Genomic DNA, 26,278 nt, shown 5'->3' with positions numbered 1-26,278 from the left:
GAAATTGAGGTGGGAGGATCACAAGATCAGGAGTTGGAGACCAGCCTGGCCAACATGGTGAAACCCCATCTCTACTAAAAATATAAAAATTAGCCAGGCATGGTGGTGCACACCTGTAATCCCAGCTGCTTGGGAGGCTGAGGCAGAAAAATTGCTTGAACCCGGGAGGCAGAGTTTGCAGTGAACCACGATTGTGCCACTGTACTCCAGCCTGGGTGACAGAGCAAGACTCTGACTCAAAAAACAAAGTAAAATAAAGTAAAGTAAAATAAAATAAAATAAAATATCCTTGCCCCAAATTACATAAAAATGTTTGAACCTATACCAACCACATGTATGGGCCATGCCCAGCTCACTCTGGCCTGCCTTCTCTGCTTTCCTGGCCACTAAAGTGAGGTTTGGCACAGAGAGGTGTGGTTACACTGGGTGGCGGATGAAGTTGTCCAGTTTATCCGGCCCAAATTGTAGCTTAGCTACCTGAGATGGGAGAAGAGGAGTATGAGGGAGTGTGTGTGTATTTCTTCCTGGGAAAACTGAACTAAATGGACTGAGGAGAAGCAGTTTTTGAGCAACCATCACCTATGTTGGAGGCTCAGACAAGCTTGGCTGAAGTGGGTCAGACAACAGTGTGCTAAACAGAAATACTACCTACCTCCCAGTTTACCTGGGTCCTATAAAACCTGCCCGAATCTGAAGCTGAGTCAAATCACAATTTTGGATATTGTTGCCATGAATTCAATTTCCACTGTGGTAACTGCAAGTTTTTTTTTTTTGTTTGTTTGTTTTTTTGAGACGGAGTCTCGCTCTGTTCCCCTGGCTGGAGTGCAGTGGCGCGATCTCGGCTCACTGCAAGCTCCGCCTCCCGGGTTCCTGCCATTCTCCTGCCTCAGCCTCCCAAGTAGCTGGGACTACAGGCGCCCGCCACTGCGCCCGGCTAATTTTTTTGTATTTTTAGTAGAGACGGGGTTTCACCGTGGTCTCGAACTCCTGACCTTGTGATCCGCCCGCCTCGGCCTCCCAAAGTGCTGGGATTACAGGCGTGAGCCACCGCGCCCGGCCGGTAACTGCAAGTTTTAATTGGAGCAGAAACTTAAAATCCATGTTGTTCTGCAAGAATGGAGACCTTGGCCATCTACAGCACCTGGTCATATACTCTTTCCCACTGAGCATAAACTAGTTGTTCTGTCAGAAGCCACTTATCTAATTAAGTGAACAGGGCACAGAAGGTAGCAATTAGGCTTTAATTAGCGGTTGTTTCCAATCATACAGTCCAACTTTAATGGGGAAAGGGGTGCATGGTCTCATTACATTAAATTGTATTTGTCCTAATGCAAATTGGTGTCAAAACGTGTGTTAATTGGAAGAAAAAAAATGAGGATTGTAACTTTATTCCATAATAAAAAATTAGACTTCAGGAAGTACACTTAAAAGCAAAGTGGAACAATGTTTAAAATTCACTGTTTCAATAAAATTGTATTTTCCCTTAATAAAAGTTTTCCAGAGAATATTCTAGATTTTAAATATAATAAAACATAATTACATTTCACTAATGTATTCTTATTGGTCTCATTTTGTAATAAAATCAAGAAATTATGTAATATACTTTCAAAGAGGGCGTAGATGCATTGTACTAAATTAGAACTAGAGGATCCTAGGGAAAAGGCTCTGTGCATGCCTGTTCTTGGGCCACCCTGTGCCTCTCCCCAGAGGCAATAGTTCTATAGTTGCTCTAATATCTTTCTAGGGTTATTCAGGATTTTATTCTTTCTTATAAAATTATAACAAAAGTCTTCATATACATCACTTAGTTCAAGAGATTTATGACTATGTATTTACAAAGCAGATTCTCTTTTGTCTTTTGAGGGACTGACATTTAATTAGTTGTTGATATGCACTTGGGAGATGCAAACTAATTTATTACAGTATTTACATAAATAAAACATAATTAAGAAGACAAATATACTGCTATCAAAACAAAGAAAAACATATACTGTAATAAAACATTGAACTGGAGTAGAATTTGCTCTGTGCTTTCCATGATGGTGGCTGTGGCTCTTCATAATGCTGCTGGAATAGGGTTTCCTGTCTTCCATGCCTATCTCTGCCTTGGAGGGACTTAGATAAATCCTGATCTGGTTATTAGTTATCTACACTAAGACTGAAGATTTGGAGAGCACTGCCTCCTGAGCACCAGTATCGAGGCTTGTGGGCTCATTTGCCCATTCTCCACTTCTTTGAGAGTTTTGGATGGGGCATTAAAAGCACAGTAGTACTGCAGTATTCTAAGTCTGAGCCCTTTTCTTGCTGGTGGTCAGAATAATGCCATGGAACTCAGAAAAGGATATTTTACCAAATTTTCTAGTATGTAGGGATAGCACTTCTCTGCAAATGCTTTTGAAGGTTTGGAATAAAAAGTGAAAAACAATAACTCTAGCACACTAGGTCAGACCTTTTCTAAGATGAGAATGTTCTCATTATGAGGCTTCAAAAGGTAGCAACAACCATACTGCTAAGATGAGAAAGTTTAATTCTGTGAAACAACTGCAAAGGATTTTTCCCGCAGTGCAGCAGGATATCATCTGGCACAAACCGAATGTTTTCTGTGTAATATGAACAGGCTAGTGGTGATTCAAAATGTTCTGTAATTCCTCCTTCTGCCCTGGCCATCACCCTCACTTATCACCTTCTCTCTCTGTCGTATCATAACCTTGCTTCCTGCTCATGGGTCTCCTTGTTGTGCAGGGGAATGAGAACTAGTGTTACCAACTTCCATATCACTTCTCATCAATGGCTGCCTCCTTATAGGCCCTTGGCACTAACTGACTGTTCCCCGAGCATGATAATCTTTCTTGGGGCCTGGCTTATGGGAGTCTATCAGTCCATTTTTGCATTGCTGTAAAGAAACACCGAAGACTGGATAACTTATAAACAAAAGAGGTTTAACTGGCTTATGGTTTCGCAGGCTGTACAGGAAGCATGGCAGCATCTGCTTCTGGGGAGGCCTCAGGGAACTTACAATCATGGCGAAGGCAAAGGGGGAGCCAGCACTTCACATGGCAGGAGCAGGAGTAAGAGAGATTGGGGGAGGTGCCACACACTTTTAAACAACCAGATCCCATGGGAGCTCACTCACTACACAGTACCAAGGGAAGATGGTGCTAAACCATTCATGATCCTATCACCTCCTACCAGGCCCCACTTCCAACACTGGGGATTATAATCCAACATGAGATCTGGGAAGGAACACAGATCCAAACCACATCAGGGAGGTACATTGTCCTTCTGGTCGTATTGTCCATCCCCCAATAACAGAAATAGGGAAGCATTATTCTTTAGTTTTCAATCCCTGCCTCTCTCCAGAGGAAATTTGTCCCTCAGTATTCTCTTCAGCTTCAGGATCACAACAGTGCCAGATTAATATTTTTTTCCAAATATTTCCCTCTGCTATCTTCTTCACCTTGTCTTATACATCATGCTCAGTAGCTCATCATTCAACCTCTGGACCATCTAAGTAAGGTTCTGCATCCTCTAAAATCTTGCTAAAGAATCAAATGCATGTGTTCAAAAGAGATTTCATTATCTGCCCTGGAAATGATTTTCAGTGAAACAACAGAAGAATTAAATTTGTGAATCACACCTTAGAGAATTTTTTCAGCCAATCCCTATTCTTAGGGAATTTATAATCATTTTGGAGGGATTTGAAAACAAATGGTAGCTGCTTTCCTTTGTACACTAAGGGCATTTCTCTTTCTCTTTTCCTGTGAACTCTACATGTTCACTGATAGATTTTACAAACCCCTTGGCACCTTTATTATTCTCCTGCAGCTTTCTGCATGTTGTCTTCACTTGTCATGTAGGGGAATCCTAAAGTAGAGGTGGATTCAAAGGAAACTAAGTAATGTGAAGTAGTTTGAGGAGATCGCCCACTAGATCTTACATTTTAGCATTCTCATTTCAAACTGTTCGAAGGAGACTTTTGATAAAGAAGACTTTTTTTTTTTTTTTTTTTTGAGATGGAGTCTTCACTCTGTCACCCTGGCTGAAGTGCAGTGGTGCGATCTCAGCTCAAGCAAGCTCCGCCTCCTGGGTTCATGCCATTCTCCTGCCCCAGCCTCCCGAGTAGCTGGGACTACAGGTGCCCTCCACCATGCCCAGCTAATTTTTTTTTTGTAGTTTTAGTATAGACAGGGTTTCACCATGTTAGCCAGGATGGTTTCAATCTCCTGACCTCGTGATCCACCCGCCTCATTCTCCCAAAGAGCTGGGATTACAGGCATGAGCCACTGCCTCAATGCTGTTGTTTATATCTGCCCACATCTTCAAGTTGTCAGGGTGTTTTTTCATTACAATGACACCCTTCAAATGAAGTTGACACTCCACCTACTTGGTGCTGCCCACAAATGGTAAGTACAGTCTCTGACTGTCATTAGTAAAAATGAAGTCCGATTTATTAAGGAAAAAGCTGACAGACAGAACAGCCTGGTTGAAAAAAAACAAAAAACAAAACAAAAAAAGCCCCTCAAATTGGAATTAGAAGATCTGCATTTGCCAATGGCTGGTTGGCTGGCCACTTTCTTGCCTTGACGTTTTTCTAACACAGAACATGGGAATCATGATTTCTCCCTAGAGGTATTGGGAATATTCTTACGTATTTGGGGAGCATTTTTTATGGTATATAGCACTGTGCTAGAATCTGGGAAAGAGAAAGATATAAATGAAAAGAATTGCTGTCCTTTAGGAATAAAAAATGTAGTTGAGGAAGCAAAATATACATACATAATAAACCAGTTTAGCAACCGTAATGATTGTTTACCGCTTTAGAGCATTTTATAGTTTTCAAATTTATTATATGTGGGTCTTCAAAATTTTATATATGTGTATATAAATGCACATATGTTCATGCATAAATATAACATAAGGATTAAATGAAATTCTACATATATGAAAGTATATGCATATAAATATATACATATATTTGTATGTGTGCATATACATGTGTGCATTCACAATTTCATTTAATCCCTATTAGCAACCCTATGCGGCAGATAGTAATGATTCCACATCACAGATGACGACACTGAAGCTACATGATATTAAGTAAAATTGCAAGTAAAACAGGATTCTAAGCCCTGTGATCTTTCTGTTGCAGCATACATTATTTTCTTAATTCAGGACAAGGGTGCATCCCCGAAGTGTAATGTGCCCAGTAAGTGCTATGGAAAGCTTGCTTAGAGGAAGTGGGCTTGAGGTACAGAAGAAGAAGGGGTCTCAGATAGGGAGAGAAACACGCTGTAAAGTCTGACATGTGGCACACTGAGAAAGAAGAAATTGTGAATGTGAAGGATGTGTGAGTTTTGATTTTTCTGAAGGATTGGATTGCATGAGTGAATATATTGTAGGGCATGAGATTAGGGTGTAGACTGGCTGTGGAGTGGGTTACAGCATGGGGTCAGAGAGGTGGGTTAGAGGACTTTTGTACTCTCCAAACAGAAAACGCCTATGGGAAAATATGAAAAAGAAGAGGCTGGATAGACGGACCCATTGGAAAGACTTTGTAATTAATTCATGTAGTCCAGTGTCAAAGATTGGGTTTCTAGCTCCACGACTAACTTGGTTTGCTACCCAATCAAGTTGTTTAACTTCATCAAGTCACAAAAGTACCTGCCTCATGGGGTTGTTCTGAAGATAAATAATCCATAGAAAGCCACTTTCACTCACCACCTAGCATTTAGAAATCATTCATTAAATGTTAGCTAGTTATACTAGTATTACAGATAAAGTGGTAGAAGGAAAGATATAAAAAGATAATATATTGTATGAACATGTTTTAATTCCTCAGAAGAAAGACAAACGCTCTATTAAATCAAGGCTCTACACTGTCTTAACTAAAAAGCAGCCAATACCAGCCTTCTCTGTGGACAAGAATTATTTTAGTTTCAATGGACAATTTCCACTATGAAGCAATATTAGTGACTCACAGCAAAGGTAATAAAACTAAGAACCACCTACACATCTTTACAAACTTTATTTGTAATAGTGAAATAATAGTGTTTCAGGTTCTGATTTATATCAGCTTAAGCCAGTTCCTCGTAAACTTCAAGACCTTCATCATCATTGTGACATTTAGACATAAGGATAATTGGGGGTTTCACTGAGGCAGTGGTATTTTTAGAGTTTGACAAAGAGTGAGGAGTAAGTACTTTCCGTTTGTTCCAGGAACATAAACATTTGATCCCTTTGGAACAGCTGAGGATGTCTATAAGCCATGTCAGAGATACCACATGAGGGATGCATTGAATAAGCGGGGAGGCTCCCCTCATCCCACAGGGTTGATATTTTAATGAATCTTTAAAGCTTTTGACTAATCAAATAACTTTGGCAGATTTTAATTTCTATATTTAAATGATAGTCAATTCCAAGTGCAGTATTTACAAAGTCCAAAAGGATACAGAGTTTATCAGCTTGAACAGAAATTTTCTCTGGTCTTTAGAAGGACTGACTTTACCACACCCCGTCTCCTTACTCAGAAGGACACTCTGCTCAATTTTCCCATAAGTTGCCTGGCTGCATTTTCCAATTCAGTCTCCTATGGCTTCCTAAAGGCAATTTTAAGACTAGGCGACTGCCAATAGAGTATAGTTTCAGTGGAAACAGAAAGGTCCACCTGCCTGAAATCTTTACTCAATGGCTAGATCATCCTCTCTAGAGGGCTACAGTTAAAATTAATGTGTTATATTTTGCATCGGTGTGCATTCATTTGTCTGAGAATTCTAGTGGGAATACACTTTGCATACCACTGTGGTCTAACTTCCCTTTCCAGTTGAGACAACTGGACCGTCAGCTCCAGGAGATCGTGTTTTATTCCTCTGATTCTTGCCTAGCACTGTGTCGTGGCTTCTGATGGTGCCTAAAATGCATCCCTGTTTGAGGCTGCCACTGCAACATCTACCTCTAAGAGGTGAGGTACAGAAACAGCACATTGGAAGGGAATTCCAGAGTCAACTCTGGACACAGACGACTACTCTGTGCCAGGGCGGGCAGGGGAAGGAGAAAGCTGGGAGAGGAGGAAAGAGTCAGTGTCCAGTTAGAAGAGGACCATGGCTAGAGAGTGAAAGAATAAACGGTTGTTGCTTCGCCGTCATTTCTGAGGCTATTTCTACTCAGACAGCATGTTTCAAAATATTGGTTGCCCTCTAGTTAGAGGTTTCTCGTTGAATAATATCACCTCAAACCAGGAGTGGGCTACCGGGTACCATGAGGCTTTTCTGTGTTTTGATTCTGAGACCCTGAAATAATTGTGTAATGATCTAAAACTACTTAGGATGGGCTGTTGGGAGACTGCTTCAAAACACTTTTATCATAATATATTTTATTTATATAGCATATGTATATCTATATGTGTGTTATGCTCCCTATGTATATATAATTACATATAGAGGATATCAATATGTATCTATATATATGTGTAAATATATTGATATTTGTATTTATGGCTTTATTATGTATAAATATATAATTATGCGTAAATATATTTATTTTAAAGGAATTGAGAGATTTATTTTATATGATAGGGGCATCTAAAATCGCCGAATTTTAAAGATGCAAGAGAGCTCAACCAGTTCATCTTCCTCCTTTTTAAGGTAAAGAAACAGAGTCAGGAAAGTTGAGTGACTTGGCCAAGGTCTCAGGAAAAGCAAGAGCCCCACCTAGAGCTCAATTTGTACTTTTCAGGCCAAGATACCCTCCAGTGTACCCCTGGGTCTAGGGCAGTAGCACTTGGTGCTGGTAAAGGGGTTAGGCTCTGGGTCTTGAAATTGTTTCCTACTCATGATTCTGAAATGCACCCCCTCATACTTTGACTTGATATACACTTTAGAAGGACCAAAAGGAGAAATGTGAAGAAGTCATTGGCTTACAGAGAGTATAATAAAACCTCAATAGGAAAACTAAGTGTGGTTGATTTGTACATTCATCAAATGTAAATGAATACCTGTTCTTACAGTGGAATGCCTATAACTGTGTCCTGAGAACCCATCCTAGCAGATACTACTCACAGAAATAGGTCTTTCCTTTCTAATTTCTCTCCTTATCATTGAGACCACTAGAGTCCATCTTGCTTTAAGTTTACATTGTAAGAGCAGGAAAAAAACCCAAAATCTGGACACAGGTGTGGACTCTTTTCAAAAATAAACCACTGGTAACAGTCATTCTAGTCTCCACCAGTGATTTATCTCTGAAAAGGGCCTGACGGAGGGGGATGAATGGAAAAGGGTAGATGTTGATCAAACGGTACAAAGTTTCTGGTAGACAGGAACAGTAACCTTTAGTGATCTTCCACACAAAATGGTGATTATAATAAATACTAATGCATTACGTATTTCGTAATTGCTAAAAGAGTAGATTTGACATGTTTTTGCCACAAAAATTATATGTGAGGTGATGAATTTGTTAATTAGTCTGATTTAATCATTCCACATTGTGAACATATATCAAAACATCACCTTGTATGCTTTAAATAAATACAATTATTATTGGTCAATGAAAAATAAAATAAAATTTCAAAAAAGATAAACCACTACATTTTTCTTTACCAGAGGCTGTTTATAAGATGTCCTTTAGTACCAGGCAAAGGGAGAACCCCACTGTTGGGATAACATTGCTGCAGCAGGAAGGATATTTTTTTCTTTCCTGAGGCTTTTTTGCTCGAATCCAAATTTCTTTACAATTGACTCATTCCTTTCTCCTACCCCTGCCTACTTCTGTCAGCTGTTCTGGGAAAAATAGCAAATGAGTTTAACATTTTCACCCAGTGGCTGGAGGCCACAAGACCAGGGCACTTAATATGATACGGTTAGCTTTGTTTCAAATTAAAATTGGAACCAGTAATGTCTTAATGCTCTTGTCTAGACGATTGTCACGGCTGTAAATTATCATCATAATAGCCATTGTATGGTTTCTAATGACTTCACCAAAACATTATTTGCCAATCCTATAAACTTTTTGAACATGCTGTTTAGTTTATCCTAATGAATCTATTAAGAGGTGACACATACATCCTGCTTCCTCTCTCCAAAGAGACATTTGTGGATTCAATTCCTTGCTTGTTGCTAATGCCACTTTGTAATCTCAATACTGATCTAATTCTGTCTTCTGTCTGTCTGCAACAAATTTAATCAGAAAAATCATTATCCAAATGTAATGTTCTGTGTTAATATAATTACTGATAAAGTAAGCTTTACATCTGCCATTTTGCCACATATGGGTTTTTTTTTATGGTTGTTTTGATTTGGGTTTTTTTTTTTTCGAGACAGGGTCTCACTGTGCCACCCAGGCTTGTATGCAGTGGTGTGATCTTGGCTCACTGCAACCTCTGCTTCCTGGGCTTAAGGGATCCTCCAGCATCAGCCTCCAATTAGCCACCATGCTCAACTAATTTTTGTAATTTTGTACAGATGGGGTTTCACCATGTTGTCCAGGCACATGTGTTCTATATGTCTTTTTTTGTTTGTGTCTCTCTTTTTCCATGATTTTCTTCTTTTATGCTAAATAGATGTTTTCTAGTATGATATTTTAATTCCCTTAATGTTAATATTTCTTGAATTGTATTTTTACATTCTTTTCTTAATTGTTGCTCTGAGGATTATAACTAGTATCTTAACAATTTAGTTTAGATCAATACCAATTTAATGTCAGTGGTATACAAAATTTTGCTGCTACATAGCTCTACTTTTTCCCCTTTCTTTGTGCTCTTATACATTATAAGAAGAAATATTTACAGATTATAAGTCTATCAGCACCATTTTATATTTGTTGATTTGTATAGTTACCTTTTAAATAAACAGGGCAAAAATTACAAACCAAGAGTATATTAATACTATTTCTTATGCTTATTTATATTGTTATGTCTACTGGTGCTGTTAATATTTCTTCATGTGGATTTTATTTATTGTCTATTGTCCTTTCTTTGCAGACTGAACAACTCTGTTTAGCATTTCTTATAGAGTAGGTTTATGAGTGACAAATTATTTCAGTTTGTTTATATGGCAATGTCTTAACTTTTTTTTCATTTTTGAAGAATAGTTTTGAAATTATAGAATTCTTGTTTGACAGTATTTTTCTTTCAGTACTTGGAGTATGTCACCCCATTGCCTTCCGGAAACCATAGTTTCTGATAAGAAATCAATTGTTCCTCTTATCAAGGACCCCTGTATGTGATGAGCCACTTCTCTATTACTGTGTTCAAGATTCTCTTTTTATCTTTTACTGTTGACAACAATTTGTTTATGATGTGTCTGGGCATGGATGATTTTAGTTGATCTTACATACATTCTGAGTTTCTTTTATGTACAGTTTACTAATTTTCAAATGAAGTTTTGAAAATTTTGGCCATTGTTTCCTCAAATATTTTTTCTAGTTTTTCTCTTTTACTTCCCTTCTAAAGTTTTCATTTTCATTATGTGGCTATTGTTACACTTGATAGCATCACAGGGACATCGAAGACTTTGTTCAGTTTTCTTCATTATTTTTTCTTTTCATTCCACAGACTAGATAGTCTCAATTGACCTATATTCAAGTTCACTGATTCTTTATTCTGCCACGTAAAATTTGCAATTAATTCTCCCTAGCAGGGGAACAGCACACTCCCTGGCAGGACTGGGACCTGTCGGGGGGCAGTCGGAGGGAGAGTATCAGGATAAATAGCTAATGCATGTGGGGCTTAATACCTAGGTGATGGGTTGATATGTGTAGCAAACCACCATGGCACATATTTACCTGTGTAACAAACCTGTGCATCCTGCACATGTATCCCAGAACTTAAAATTAAATTTAAAAAAAAAAAAAAAGCATTTACAATACATTTTAATATGTATTCAATATGTATTTTAATATGTTTTAAGCTCTCAATAAAAGTTGGCTAATTTTGTAACATAGAAAAGGGCTCCATAGCAAATTTTTTATTTCAGTTATTGTATCTTAGAGCTCTAGAATTTCAATTTTTAAAATAATTTATATTTTAAGTTGATGTTATCTATTTGCTGATATATCATTCTCATGTTTTTCTTTAAATTTGTATTCATGGTTTACTTTTAGTCTTTGAAAATAATTATAATGACTTTAAATTATAATTTAAAGTTATTATTTCAAATTTTTGACTAGGAATTCTAATGCATGGACTTTTTCAGGTACAAAAATTCATGACTGATTTTTCCCCTTGTTTTGGGGCCATATTCCCCTGTTTGTTTACATGTATCATGATTTTTTTGAAACTGAATATTTTAGATCATGTAATATAGCAACTCTGGAAACCAGATCCCATTCTTCACAGTTTGCTATTGTTTCTGTTTGTTATTGTTGTTCTTTGTTTGTTTCATGACTTTCCTGTAAGAACTCTATAGTTTTTCATGTGTAGTAACTGGTTAACATAATTGTCAGCTAATGAATAAACATGCATTTCCTTAATATCTTGAACTAGCAACTCTCCTAGTCTTTCCTGGATAGTTCCATGTATGTTAGGTGCATGCCTTCAATTTACTGGTAGGCAGTTGAAAACTCTGTTACCATTAATTTCCTCTTGCCCAGATACTCAAGGTCAGCAAGAGTTAAAAAATTAAGACCTTTTCAGGTGTCTCAACTTCCTGCACATGTATGTGGCCTTCTAGATTCTCAGAAACATGTTGGAGCTTTTCAAAGTCCTTATTGTTTACTGAATATCTGTGTTCTCTCAAAATGTATATGTTGTAATTACAGTTAGATGAGATCATATGACTGGATCCCTCATGATGAGATGAGTGCCCCAATAAGAAGACACCAGAGAGCTTGCTTCTCTTTCCACACGCATGCTCCAAAGAAAGGCCATGCCAGAGCACAGAGAGAAGGAGAGCTTCCACGAGAACCTGACCAAGTGTGCTGCTGGCATGCTTGTCTCATAATTCTACCCTCCAGGACTGTGAGAAAATAAGTTTCTGTTGCTAAAACCACCTAGTCTATGGTAATTTGTTATGGAAGCCCAAGAAGACTAACACAAATTTGGGTGCCAGGAAGTGGGGTGCTGGTGCAACAAATGCCTCAACATGTGTAAGTGGCTTTAGAAGTGGGCAATGGATAGAGGATGGAAAAATTTTGAGATGTGTGCTAGAAAAAGCCAAAATTGCAGTGAAGTATTTGTTAAAGGCAGTTGGAGTGAGGGCGCAGAAAGAAAAGAAAATAGCTAAGGAGAATTATCTATCTTTCCAGAGAATACATAAATAATCATGAAAAGAATGTTGATATCAATATGAATGTTAAAGGCCATTCTGTTGAGTTCTCAAATGCAAATGAGGAAAAAAATTACTGGAAAATGGAAGAAAGGTGATCCTTTCATAAAGTGACATAGCACTTGGATTAACTGTGTTCCAGTGTTTTGTGAAATTGATATTTTTGACAAACAAAATTAGATAATATTTAGGTAAGACTTTGGATTTTGCAAGCGATAAAATTGGATAATTAGCTAAGGAGATATCTAAGCAAGTGTTGAAGGAGCGGCTTGCTTCTTCCTATTTATGGTAAAATGTGAAAGGAGAGACAGAAGTTGAAGAAGAAATTGTTAAGCAAAAAGGAACCAGAGTTGAAGATTTGGAAAGTTTTCAGCCTATCTATATTGCAAAAAAATAAAAAAGCTTATTGTGAAGACAACAGGAAGGGTGTGGTTGAACAATTATTTGATAAAGAGATAATGGTAATGACTCATGGACTGAATTAGCCATCTCAGAAGAGGCCAAGAATAGAGATCAATTATACAAGCAAAAACACTGTCAATTTGAACTAAGCAGTCAGAAACAAATGAGGTGAAGTAAAGGCTGTCAGACTTTTAGAGCCTACAAGACCAGACCAGAGAGCTATTTGGCTGTAACTTTGTGCTTTTCAAGAAAACGAAGTAGTGACCACAAAGGCAATTCAGAGATCATCAGGTCAGTATCCTTTGTGGCAAAGGGTGGGAACATTGCCTCAGTTTCAATAGGCCATATGGCCTCTGACTAAAGCCTTGGGGGCAGGGCTGTGTAAAAGCCTGGAGGCAGGATCCACTATCCCTGTAGGTCTAGAATAAATGGCACAAAATGAAAAAAAGATATCTTGAGCCTTAAGAGCTAATGGAATTTGCTTTGGTTGGTTTTAGATGTTCTTGCGGCCTGTCTCTTATTCCTTCTTTCTTAATTTTTCCTTTTGGAATGGGAATGGCTATCTCATGCCTATTCCACTATCTGTTGTAATTTGGAAGCACATAACTTGTACGGTTTTACAGGTTTACAGCTGGAGAACAATTTTGATTTTTGTGATAAGGCTTACTTATGTTTGATTTAGATACTATTTAGCTGAGACTTTGTACTTTAGAATTGATGCTGGAATCTGTTAAGACTTTTGAGACTGTTGGGATAAAATTAATGTATTTTGCATGTGAGAAGGACATCTTGGGGGTCCAGGGCAGAATGTATGAACTGAATATATGTGTGCCACTCAAAGTTACATGTTAATATGATGGTATTCAGAGATGAAGTTTTTGGGTGGATAAATAAGGTTAGATGAGATCATGTGAATGGGAACTCATGATGGGATTAGTGCCCTTGAAAGAAGAGATACCAGCGATGTTGCTCCTGTCTCTGTGCATGTGAACCAAATGAGCACACGGTGAGAAAGAAACCTGGAAAAGAGGCTTTACAAGAACTTCATCACGCTGGACCATTCTAGCCTCCAGGACTGTGAGAAAATAAATTTATGCTGTTCAAGTGATCAGTCTCTGGTATTTTGTTATGGCAGCCCAAGCAGACAGACCCTATGGACAATTCATTCACCACATTTTCCATGTAAGGTTTTGGTCAGCTTCTTGTTTGCTCAAATTTTATAGATGCCTCAGGTAGCTATGATATTAAACAATTACCACGGATGGTTTTTGACAGATGTCCTGGGGAAAGGTTGTTTACAAGGAGTGATCTCTAAGTCCAGTCAAGTAAAGACAAGCCCTGCTAGTAGAGGTTTCCATTAACTACCAGTCAGGTCAAATAATAACAACTGGTAAGGGCACTTCTGAGGAGCTTCAAAACTGTTTTTCCCTCTCCTTTGGTTGGTAGGCTGCTATTTTTTTTGTTTTGTTTTGTTTTGTTTTGTTTTGTTTTGTTTTTATGGCTATACTTATCACTGCTATTGTATTTACCAAGCTGTTGGTTTTCACAGCTATTGTGGAGCTGAGAAGAGAGGATGGGAGTAGGGCAACTTAAAACACCAGAAAGGTCACTGTTCTCATTGAGATTCAGCTATTTTTTCTTTAATAAAGAGTCTTAAAATGTTCCTAAAATGTTGATTTACTGTTTTCATTGCCATCATGGAGGAGCAGATATTTGGAAGCCTTTCACTGCAGCATTCTTGCAATGTCCCCACACCCCAACTCAATTAATTTTTGTTCAGTATATTATTTTGACTTTTTGTTGTCTCTCTAACATTGGTTTTATCCTTATCTATTAATGTAAGGTGGGATTTGGAGCTGATCTCACACTCAGATCCAGGGATGACCCCTAATTGTTCAAAGCCAACATTCTCACTCTGAACACTATTGACATTTTGGGTCCAATACTTCTGTGTTGGGCATTGTAGGATCTTTAACAATATCCCTGGACTCTACCAATTAGAAGCCAGTAACACTGTTGCAGTTGTGACAACCAAAAGTTTTCCAGACATTACCAAATGTCCCCTGCTGGACAAAATTGCCTCAGACTGAGAATCATTGTTCTAACCACATTAATATAGTTTCATTATTATAAACACAAAAGTTGATTCAGGTAAACAAAACGTATGTCCTAAAGCGTATGACAATCCCCTGATCACAGTTATTAGTTCAGGAATGGAAATGTAACCAATTCAAACCAGCGAGGTATGAGGAAAGATTGCTGGAAACAACTAGAGGAAGTTTCTTTTTTTCTGTTTTTTGGTTGGGTTGTGTGAGGATGTGAAATCCATTGGATGACCAGCCTTAAAAGGAATCTAAAAATGACACATAACATGTGATATGTTTTGGATGTGTGTCCCCTCAACATCTCATGTTGAAATGTGGCCTCCAATGTTGGAGGTGTCTATTGGGAGATGTCTGGGTCATAGGAGCACATTCCTCATGAATGGCTTGCTGCCATCTTTTTGGTGTTGAGTTCCCACTCTATTAGTTCACTCAAGAGCTGGTTGTTTAAAAGAGCCTGGCACCTCCTCCCTGCTGTCTTGCTCCCTCTGCCATGTGATCTGTGGGCTCCCCCTATGCCTTCCACCATGATTGTAAGCTTCCTGAGGCCTCACCAGAAGCCAAGAAGATGCTGGTGCCATACTTGCATAACCTGCAGAACCATGAGCCAAATAAAACTCTTTTGGTTATACATTACCCAGTCTCAGATGTTCCACTATAGTAATGCAAAATGTAGTAATACAACGTGTCTGGCACTGAGTAGATATTAAGGGTCATTATTACAGCACTGATTGGGCTTATGGCATGACTTTTGCTCTTCCTGTGAGACCTATTTTATTCAAACTCTTTGAATTTAAAGGTGCTCCTAAATATTGTAAGGGATTCTACCTGCATAATATCTCTTTCAAGTTCAGTTCTTTTTCATATCAACACTCTAATTCCCATTTTACTTCTTAATTCTTAATTGGTTAAGTGGAATTCTTTTCATAAAATGTTCTGATTTTTCCTCTCTTCACTTTATCCTGCCATCCTTAGTTATTTTCCTAAAGTGTACCTCTGATTTTATCACTGCTCTGTTCAAAATGTTTCAAAGATTTTCTTACTATCTACCCATTAAACCCTGTATCTCAGCTGTTTTTCAATTTGACTAAAACCAACTTTTCAAACCTATCAGCCTCTACTTTTCTTCTATGATCTAGTCTTTTAACCAAATGGGAATTCTCACCATTTCCAGAGTAAGGTCCTGTTTCTTGTCTCTGTTCTCTCTCTCACTCTGTCTCTCTCAATCTCTCTCTCTCTTTCTTCCTCTCTTACTCCTTCTTTCCCCTTCCTTCCTCCCTCCCTCCCTCCCTCCCTCTCTCTCTCTCTCTCTCTCTTTCTTTCTTTCTTTCTTTCTTTCTTTCTTTCTTTCTTTCTTTCTTTCTTTCTTTCTTTCTTTCTTTCTTTCTTTCTTTTCTTTTCTTTTCTTTCTTTTTCTTTCTGTCTGTCCGTCTGTCTCTCCCTCTGTCACTCAGGCTGGAGTGCAGTGGTGCAGTCTCAGCTCATTGCAACCTCTGCCTCCCAGGTTCAAGCGACCGTCCTGCCTCAGCCTCCCCATTAGTTGGGATTACAGCCATGTGCCACCATGCCCAGGTAATTTTTGTATTTTTGGTTGAGAAGGGGGTTTCACCATGTTGGCCAGGCTGTCTCGAACTTCTGGCCTCAAGCGATCCACCTGCCTCAGCCTCCCAAAGTGCTGGGATTCCAGAAGTGAGCCACTGCACCTGGCTCATTTTCTTATGCTATTTCTGGCACCAATATATAGAAAGTAGTAATTATAATGAAAATACATAGCCTTTACTTAGCACTAGCCCTCTGCCAGATATTGTGCTTTATCTCATTTAATTATCAAAACAAAAACAAGGCGAAAGAAAGAATGTGTTAAGTACTTCTATTTAGCCTGCTGGCACAAAAGAGGAAATTACAGCTTGGAGAGGTTAAATAATTTCCCAAGGTCACATAGATAATTGAAGTAACCTGAAACTTAAACTCAGATCTTTCCACTTGTTCATATTCTTGTTCGTAGCCATAATGCTATTATTGCTTTCACTTTACTTGTCTTTGTTGTCTCTCTCTGTCATTATCTGTTGAAATTGTCTTTTCCCAGTCTAAATTTTTATGTTATTCATAACATGTGTTCTAGTCTTTTAATCCAGAAACATTTTTTTGGCCTCTAATCTCTCACTGACCCCAACAGAACACCTGGTACTTCATGATGGCTGGCCAATATATGTTTTAAATAAAGGAGATGGATATTTAAGTTGGAGCCTAGGTATCTGGTTCTTTTATTTCACAATTGCTGTAAAGAGAAAAATAAAAAATCTTCAGTATTTTCCAGAAAATAAGCACTCTATAAATATTTGTTAAATTGAATGAATTGCTGAAATTCAATAAATCAGCTTCTTAGGTGTCTACTTCTCTTTCGACTGTCCTTATGCAGACCATAGCTATATATGTAATGCAAAATGTCAAATCATTTACCCATTATATGTGGAATACCCATTACTTTCTGTGTGAACTGTGCAGGTGAGCAGACCTGGGGGTCTATTTGTTCTGTCATTGATAGTGGAAAAGGGCCCAGTCTTGAATGTTTGCAGGGGAACTCAGAATTTCCAGCTACACAACCAACTGTAACTATGGCTTTCCTTCCACAGAGGTGCTGTTTTATGGGCTTTCAGACTGAAAACAAATCTGTTTCATGGTATGTCTGTTTTGTCTGTCCTCAAATGTGCATGGTTCTTAAGAAGAGCAAGGACAGGGCATGAAGGTGGAAAAGAGAGGAGAAGCAGCAGCAATGAGGAGAAGATGAAGGGCAATGATGGAGACTAGATTAAATTAAATGCCAGAGCTCCCAACCGTTGGAGGCTGTTATGGATGCTGTTGCCCTGAGTTAGCAACATAAATCAATAAGTCAGATCCAGCCGAACTCTGGTGCCCTCCAAGTTCTATTCAAATCAGGAATTCTAAGATTCTATTTTATAAAAAACTTTTTTAAATTTTTGGACATAGGTCATGTTATCAATAGCAGAGTTTCTCAAACAAGAGTATATGAACATTTTCCCTGTGCCTGTGTATTCTCGAAGAAAATAATTCATTTTATAATTTGATTATAGCCCTAAAAAAGTAATCTGTGCATGTCTGGGTTATCTGGGACTCCTAATGCAGTAGATCAGGCAATTTTTGTAGCACACTTTTGATGAATTAATAATCTGATTAGACGGAGACAGTGCTATTTATTTATCTTGAGTTAATGGGAAAAGGCTAGATTTGTCCTCCATATGTAACCAAGTCTTTGCTTGTGTGTCTCCCATATGTACTCTACCTAAATAATTGAGGCATGTGCCTATTTGTGCTCCATATGTGCACCACATATATAACTCAGGTGTGTGTCTGTGTGTTTTCCATGGATTATGTATGTAACTCTGATGTGTGTCTGTGTTTCCTATGTGCGCTGTGTATGTAACTCATGTGTGAGCCTGTATGTGTACTACATGTATAACTCAGGTGTGTGCCTGCATTGATTGCATATGTGCACTATTTATATAACTCAGGTGTGTGTACATGCTTTATATGTGCACTGTATGTAAAACTCAGATGTATGCTTGCATGTGTTTCCTATGTGCACTAAACATATAACTCAGGCATTGCTCTTATGTTCTCCATATGTGCACTAAATATATGTTAAACATGTATCATACCACTGATTTTAAAAAAGTTGGAATAGACAAAAATGTTGAGGAAAATTATATGTATAGACATGTCAAACTTTATGTGTGCATGTATACGATCATATTCACATTGAGAATTATAACTTACTTTCAGTGAAATAATGTGTTTATTCACATCAATGTTACTGATTTTCACACTACTTTAAATATTTTGGTTGCTTTTAATGTATAAATTAATTTTTAGTTTTATAGTTGTTGTAATAGAACCATGAGGATAAGGCAGGCAGATTATACCTAGTGGCATTTAGTAATATTGTTATAAAAATAATTTGTCAACATTGGAAGTCAGTGAGATCTTTTTCCTTTAAAAGTGGTCTTTACATTACTAAGTTTGAAAAGAAACAAAAACTATACCATTCGATTTTGAAGTACATATAAGTTCTAATCTGTTGACCCCAATAAGCTGTCTTAGAGAAAATATTTCTGTTACCTAGGGAAATACTGAGCTTATAAGTGGCAATATTCCATTTATTATTAGAGTGACTGCTTTCTGGTTTGTAAACTATCATCTTTAGTTATCAAATAATATATCTCTATTTTTTTTTTACCTGGAAAAAAATCACATGATGTTAATGCTGGTAAATTTTTGAGCTGCACTCAAGGAAATGTGCCCAGGCAATGAACTTTGTCCAGACTGGGTCACCAAATCTATTAAATGTACTTTTATTATTATTATTATTTTCATTTGAATAAATACAGCATATTAATAGCATGAAGAGGCCCTATCAAAGCCCTTTTTCCTCCTTTAGTGTGAAAGGGTTAAACAGTGACTTCACAACGTCGCACTCACTTCCACGTGTATTATCTCATATCATCGCAGTAATGCTGTGAAGATGATGTCATCTCAGCTCCACACATGACAGATTTGTGAGCCAAGGGACTGAGTGAATTGTGTCAGTCATAAATCGGGTGGATTGAGCTCCAAATACAGTATTTCAACTTCAAGCCTTGGGCTCCTTTCACTATATCATGTACCTCCTCTAAATTAAATTTAAGCTAACTTCCTGATAGACAAATTTATCTAGAGAAGGTGTAATATTAAGTCATATGGAGAACTTTAAGAGATACATTTCTCATCCTGTATCTGATATAGTTTATTACTGTGAGTATGGAATATGTCTATATTTCTGCTGACTGCCAGAAAAGTTTTAGATAAAACACGGAAATATAAAACAGGTCTTTTAACATGGATTAAAATGTAAAAATCAAGTAATAGAAGAAGAAAATAAGGCTCCATCTTTAAGAATTTATGTCACCATTTCCTAATTTCTCTTTCCATTGTCTCGTGGCCTTTCCAAAATCAATATAGTATAAATAAAAATATTGTTTTCCTGTTACCTTTCTTCTTATGAACATAAGGCCTCAGAACTATGAAAGAAAATGGATGAGAACAATTCCTTTTTATCTTTTGTCTTTTCTTATTATGATGATTATCTTAGCTTTATGTTCTTTCTGAGCTTAAAGATGAGGCATGTGCTTTATAAAGAATTTGGAAAAATATGAAGAATTAGGAAATGTGTTCATTATTCCAGCAGTAGTAATTTCTTTGTGTATTTTTAAAACTACACTTTTAGGTTACCTGAGAACATATGCTTTCTTTACTTGACCTTTTTAATGTTATTAAATTTCCCAATATTATTAAAAAGCTTTTATTTTTAATGGTAACAAAATATTCTACCATATTGATATATTCTGTCTTATTTAAGCTTCTACCTAATATTGAATACTTGAGTGATGTCCAATTTCTCACTGTTACTATAAATGCTGCATGTCTGTGCATAACTTTTGTGGGCATTTTGGCTTATGGTAGTTTCTAAGAAGAATTAGTAGGCCAAAAAAGATGAATACTCTGAATTATTTTGATGAACATTACCAAATTTCTTCCCAAACTTTCATACCAACCTACACCCCTATCCACAACGTCAGAGTGCATGTATTTCATGGTGCCCTCATCTACACGGATATTCTTGTTAATTTCTTTCACTTGACAGGCAAATGCTGCGTCACATTGATTTAATTTGCATTATTTAAAAAGTTGAACTGTTACTGCTTGTATTTACTAGTCATTTCTGTTCTTCTTTTGAAAATTGTCCAACTCATCTTCTTACCTCTCCATTATCATTCATCACCACTCTACTTCAGGAAAATAGAATCATGAAAATTAAAGACATTTAGAGCTGGAATGAGCATGATCAATCCCTCACTATCCATGTGAGTCTAGATAGATTCATAAGTCCCTCCCTAGGATACTGAGTGACTGAGTAATATGGGTGTCTAAGCCTCCTGCCTGTCTTTATTGTCTCCCCCTCCTTCTTTTTACTGACCACTCCCACCTTTCTTCCATGCACCCTTCCTTGTGATGATATTCTCTCCTCAGTGTAAATGTTTTGATAATCCAGTAGTATCCTGGGATTAGTAGGCTTGCATGTTAACCTGGAAACAGAAGTCAGTACTGGCCTTTGTTCCAGGTTGTCTGATGTCCCGTCCCCACCTCCTCTTACTCATGACTGTGTGTCTGTGAGTACAGCAGGGGCTCCATTACCAAGTCCCCTGAGTGACAGGGACTCAGTGATTTCGAAAGACTCCTGCAGAATGTGCAAAGAAGGCCGAATGTTCCATTCATTGTATTTCTTAATATTTACTTTACTTTCTGGAAGAATATTCATGGTTAAAATGTACCCAGCACCCTGTATGATGAGTCAAGTGGGTGAGCATCTGTGTGGTTCCTAGTCAGTCCTCACAGCAACACTGCAAGGGAGACGCGATGGTTCTTATTTTACATCCGAGCCCTAGGGAACTGTGTCCCACATCTTAGACTATTTTCCTGCCATTACATAGCGAATAAGGAGAGAGTGTTTGAATCTAGGTTTGTCTGATTCCCAAGTCTCACATGGCCTCTCTGCTATATTTCTTTGCCAATCTGGCAGTGGGTAGGGAAATCTTAGCTTGTGCCTGTTCTATGCTAATGTGACCCATAGGTTGACTCACATGGGATGGGAGCAAAGGTTAAATGCACTTTCCGTTCTGACAGCAAATGACTGAGTTCATTGAGGAACAGGGGTAAGTCTGGGGTTCTTATTCCCAGCGTATGGTGGACACTTAACAACTATTTGTTATTACTGAATGAAAGATGCTTTTCATTAAGCTACCTGTTTCTCTCATGTAAAAGCAGGGTTAACTAGTCTATACAGCAGGGACAATCTGGCAGTACTTATCCTGCTTTGTAATGACTTTGTCTTTCTTTAGCGATTGATTTATGCTCTCTTAACTTTCCGTTCTTCAAAATGAGGCTACCAAACTGCTAGTGGTGTGATTAAGATGAATGTATTTTGAACTCATAGAAAAGATGATTAATTTAACTTTACTGATAATATAATAGAAATTTTGAATTCTAAAAATGTCCTTAGGGGAATGAATTCTGAACATATTATAGGTGAGTCTTTTTTTTTATAGGAAAATATTTATTTTTCCAGTCTTGCACATTCCTATCAAATGTGTTTTTTATATAGTGCTCCATAGTGCCAGTGCTATGAAGCTACCTGCCTGCAGCCAGGCAGTGTCCCGTCCATCTCTCTGGGATGAGTGGGCTTGCTTGTATTCCGGAAATTTAGTCAACACTCCCCTTTGTTCCAGGTTGTCTAATATCTCATTCTGACCTCATACTTAACATGCACTTGCTGTCCCCATTGCACTATGGTGGCACATCACAGGCTTCACAAATGAAGGTTTTAGATGCATGAGTACAGTCATAGGAAGAATGGATATGTTTCTTTTAATTCTTTTTGAGAACTACAACTATACAAATCTTTATAATCGATCTACTTCTCTAATCTGAACTTCAATAAACCATTTGGCAAGAAATGCAGTATTTATAAATGGAAGAGCTACATTAAGTATTTTCCTTTTAACAAACTAGAAATTTGCTAACACTCAAAACCAGAGGTCAACAAATTTTGTAAAGAACCAAATAGTAAATATTTTAGGCCTTATGGGCCAAGATGCAAAATCAAACACATTACGTAGGCACTTACCTAACAAAAGAGAAAACAAATTTTCACAACTTTCAACAAAATTAAAGTATAAAATAATATTAATAATAATAAAGAAAAGATTTTGTAATACAAATCTCTTGTATTAGTTTTCTATTGCAGCCATAACATATTATCAGAGACTTGGTAGCTTACATAAAAAAAATTGATGATATTATGGTACAGTTCCAGAGGTCAAAAGTTCAACACAGTTCTCACTGGGCTAAAATTAAGGTGTCTGCAGGGCTCTGCTCCTCCAGAGGCTCTGAGGTAGAGTCTGCTGTCTTGCCTTGCCAGATGTCAGAGGTTGCCTGCATTCTTTGGCGTATGGCTCTTTCCTTCATATTCAAAGCCAGGAATCATATTCATATTCAAGGCCGGGAATGTAGCGTCTCTGTAAACCTGCTTCTGTTGCCACATTTCTCTCTCTACTACAGTCTGGAAAAGCTCTCCAGTTTTAAGGATCCATGTGATTACACTGAGCCTGCCTGGATAACTCAGGATAAATTTCACTATGCAGGATCCAGGAGTTAGTTTTCCAGGGCTGCCGTAACAAAGTACTATAAAATGAGTGGCTGAAAAAAACGGCAATTATTTTAAAACTTTTTCACAGTTCTGGACTATAAAAATCAGAAATCAAGGTTTCAGCAGGGCTACGCTCCCTCTGAGGTTCTGAGTAGGATCCTTCCTTTTCTTCTTCTTTCTTGCATAGATGCAGTTGGCAGAATAATGGTCTCCAAAGACGTCCATGCCCTAATCCCCAGAACCTGTGAATACATTACCTGACATGGTAAAAGGGATTTGGCAGATATGATTAAGGTTATGGACTACTATGGGTCCAGTGTAATATGTACAACCTAGCAACAGAGTTTCATATAGCATATATGCAAATATAATTTAGAATTCATGTAATATAAGGAAGCTGATCAACCATAAAGACTTTTTTGAAAAGGGATGGAAGAGCTATGTCCATCAATCCTTGGCATTTTCTGATTTGCAGCTGCATTGCTTCAATCTCTGCTTCCATTAGCACAAGGCCTCCTCTCCTCCTGTGCCTCTGTCTCTTCTCCTCTTCTTATAAGCCATCAGTTATATTGGATTAGGGCTTACCTTGATGACCTCATCTTAACTTGATAACATCTACAAAACCTCTTTTTCCAAATAAAGGCACATTCATGGGTATCAGGGATTAGGACTTCAAGATATCTCTGTAGGGGACATGGTCCAACCCATAATAATCCATAACCTTAATCACATCTGCCGAATTCCTTTTACCATGTCAGGTAACATAATCATGGGCTCTGGGGATTAGGGCATGGACGTCTTTGGAGACTGTTATTCTGCCTACTGCATTTAATAATAAGAGCACTGAAAATCTTTTAAACTTTTTCTTTTCTTTTTTTTTGAAACAACATTCTGTTTAATTGAGATTCAAAATTAGCATTCTTTATCATCAAACTGATTACAAATCTGGAAAAATTATTCTCAATTATGAGTCAAAGAAAAACAGGTAGTGAGCTAGATTTGGCTGGCAGACTGTAGTTGGCTGATTCTTCCTCCAAACAAAATCTTATTTAGGCCAAAACCTATTAGAATGTTACCAGAAATACCATTTACTATAATGTAAACATGATTTTTAAAATATATTAGGAATTAATCCCAGTTGGGCTGGAATACATACATGGGAGTGAACCACATGATAAAACAAACATGTTTGGGTAATGTGAATAAGGTTTGCCAGATTTAGGACTCACAATATATATCCTTGATTTATTTCAAAGAAATGCTACTATCCAACTACCTGTGTGTATTTCTCCAGGGTAATATGTACAACCTAGCCACAGAGTTTCATAGAGCATATACATTCTTCCCAGGCAATTACTAATACAGAATGATATTACTAGGCTTCTCGCTTAGGAAAACACCAGTTAATTGGTGAAAGCACATTTTTAAAATCTAAAATAGCTTCTCTTGGCCAGGTGAGGTGGCTCATGCCTGTAATCCCCACACTTCAGGAGGCTAAGCAGGAGGATTCACTGGAAGTCAGGAGTTCAAAACCAGCCTGGCCAACATGGTGAAACCATGTCTCTACTAAAAATACAAAACTGTGCTGGGCATGGTGGCAGGCACCTGTAATGCTAGCTACTTGGGAGGCTGAGGGAGGAGAATCGCTTGAACCCAGGAGGCAAAGGTTGTAGTGAGCTGAGATTGCACCACTGCAATCCAGCCCAGGTGGCAGAGTGAGACTGTCTCAAAAAAAGTAAAAAATAATGAAAGTAGCTTCTCTTACTTGGTATTACAAATTTCAACATTTGAACAGAATTATAGCATGGAAATGATAGAAAATAGTCCTAATGATTAACATTCATACTGTCAACAGAAAATCATCATCAATTTTATATGATGTGTCTTTCAAATAAGGAAATTATATCTGTGACATTTAACTGGCTAGTCTATAGTCTTGCCTTAGAAGTCAGTGTTAACCTTTCTCTCCATTGATTTCCACAGAAACTCTCTGTTTGCCAGAAATGCATTAGATTTTTTTTTGCATTAGCAGTAAGACATGAAGTTAGTGGGGTATCTAGTTGGGATGGTTAAGTGGTTTGGTAGGAATGAGGAGTAATCATATTTATAGATATGATTGTGTTTCTCTGGCAAATATATTTTAGAATTCATATAATATAAAGAAGCTGACCAACCGTAAAGATTTTTTGGAAAGGGATGGAAGAGCTAGGGTTCGCTTAATCCTATTTAAGAGGCTTTCTTGATGGAAAAATTATATACTTCAAACTTTAGTTATGTATTTGGAGTTTTAAAGATTTATTATTAAGTCTTCATTTATGAGCTTTAGCATAGAATAGTGATAAAGAATGTGGTCTTTGGAGCCAACATACAGGCGTTTAAATTTGGGACCTGCTACTTCACAACAGATCACTTAACCACTGTCTCAATTTACTTCTTTGAAATGTGCATAAAAGCAGTACCTAAGTATAAAGTGTTTTGGAGAGTGCCTGATGCATAGTAAGCATTATATAAGTGTTATTCACCTGTTTGTTTATTGTGATTATTGGTGATGGTGGTAAAAGGTACCCTGTACTCCTGCACGTATCTGTTAAGGAATGTGTAGGCCTAGGGCTGACAGAAGAGTGTGTAGTCCCCAAACCATTAAGCAAGTGATTAAGTAGCTTAGAGACCCCAGTTTACGATGGAAACACATGAACCAGGAGTGAACAAAGCAGCTGAAGAGGGGGTCAGGTCTGGGGCCATTTCTGGTATGGAGCATTGGAGGTGGTGGTAGAGGCAGAGATCGGGCCATGCTCTGCTGACACTGGGATAGCCCTGATTCTTGGGAAAAACTGGATGATTTTTCATGGTACTCATCAATTTCTTTACCACTTGCTGCAGGAAGCCAAAGAAAGAGTGGGGACTTCCTGTTACGACTCCACTTCTCTGCTATTTGGTACGTGGCTGTGCTACTGCCATGGGCTGCATGACTGAATCCCGTTCTGCAGACCACACTTGACATTACTTTTAGTTTTCATTCCTTCATTTTTCTTTTTACATTTTTAATGTCCTTATTCCCTGATCTACTTAGTATCTCTTCCTCATCACTGCTTACTGTTTGTACAATATCAGGTTCCCCACTGGATGTATAGATCTCCATGATTACAAAAGTGAATAGATAAAATATTTGCATTTGAGTTTAAATTATGGTGGTAAGTATAATTTAAAATTTAAAATTTGTGGTGTGTGTATATATATATATATACACACACCACAAATTT

At 37.7% G+C, this 26,278-nt stretch overlaps 1 protein-coding gene across 18 annotated transcripts in view; it reads left to right on the top strand.

Moving 5' to 3' along the window:
* FGF14 (fibroblast growth factor 14) overlaps positions 1–26,278 on the top strand; it is a 683,901-nt gene that overhangs the window by 198,368 nt on the left and 459,255 nt on the right. For 3 of the 18 annotated variants that reach the window (XM_025364151.1, XM_025364154.1, XM_025364152.1), the window contains exon 2: positions 11,749–12,075. The exons of 14 other annotated variants lie outside the window; for them this stretch is intronic. In XM_025364151.1, coding sequence (XP_025219936.1) covers positions 12,072–12,075 — 4 coding nt within the window. In that variant the 5' untranslated portion in view covers positions 11,749–12,071. The remainder of the gene's footprint in view (positions 1–11,748; positions 12,076–26,278) is intronic. One more of the 18 variants, XM_025364160.1, reaches the window with a different exon arrangement.

Source organism: Theropithecus gelada, chromosome 17 (assembly GCF_003255815.1).
Source record: "Theropithecus gelada isolate Dixy chromosome 17, Tgel_1.0, whole genome shotgun sequence".
Lineage (NCBI taxonomy): Eukaryota > Metazoa > Chordata > Mammalia > Primates > Cercopithecidae > Theropithecus > Theropithecus gelada.
The sequence above is the reverse complement of the archived record's forward strand: the minus strand, read 5'-3'. Positions and strand labels throughout refer to the sequence as shown.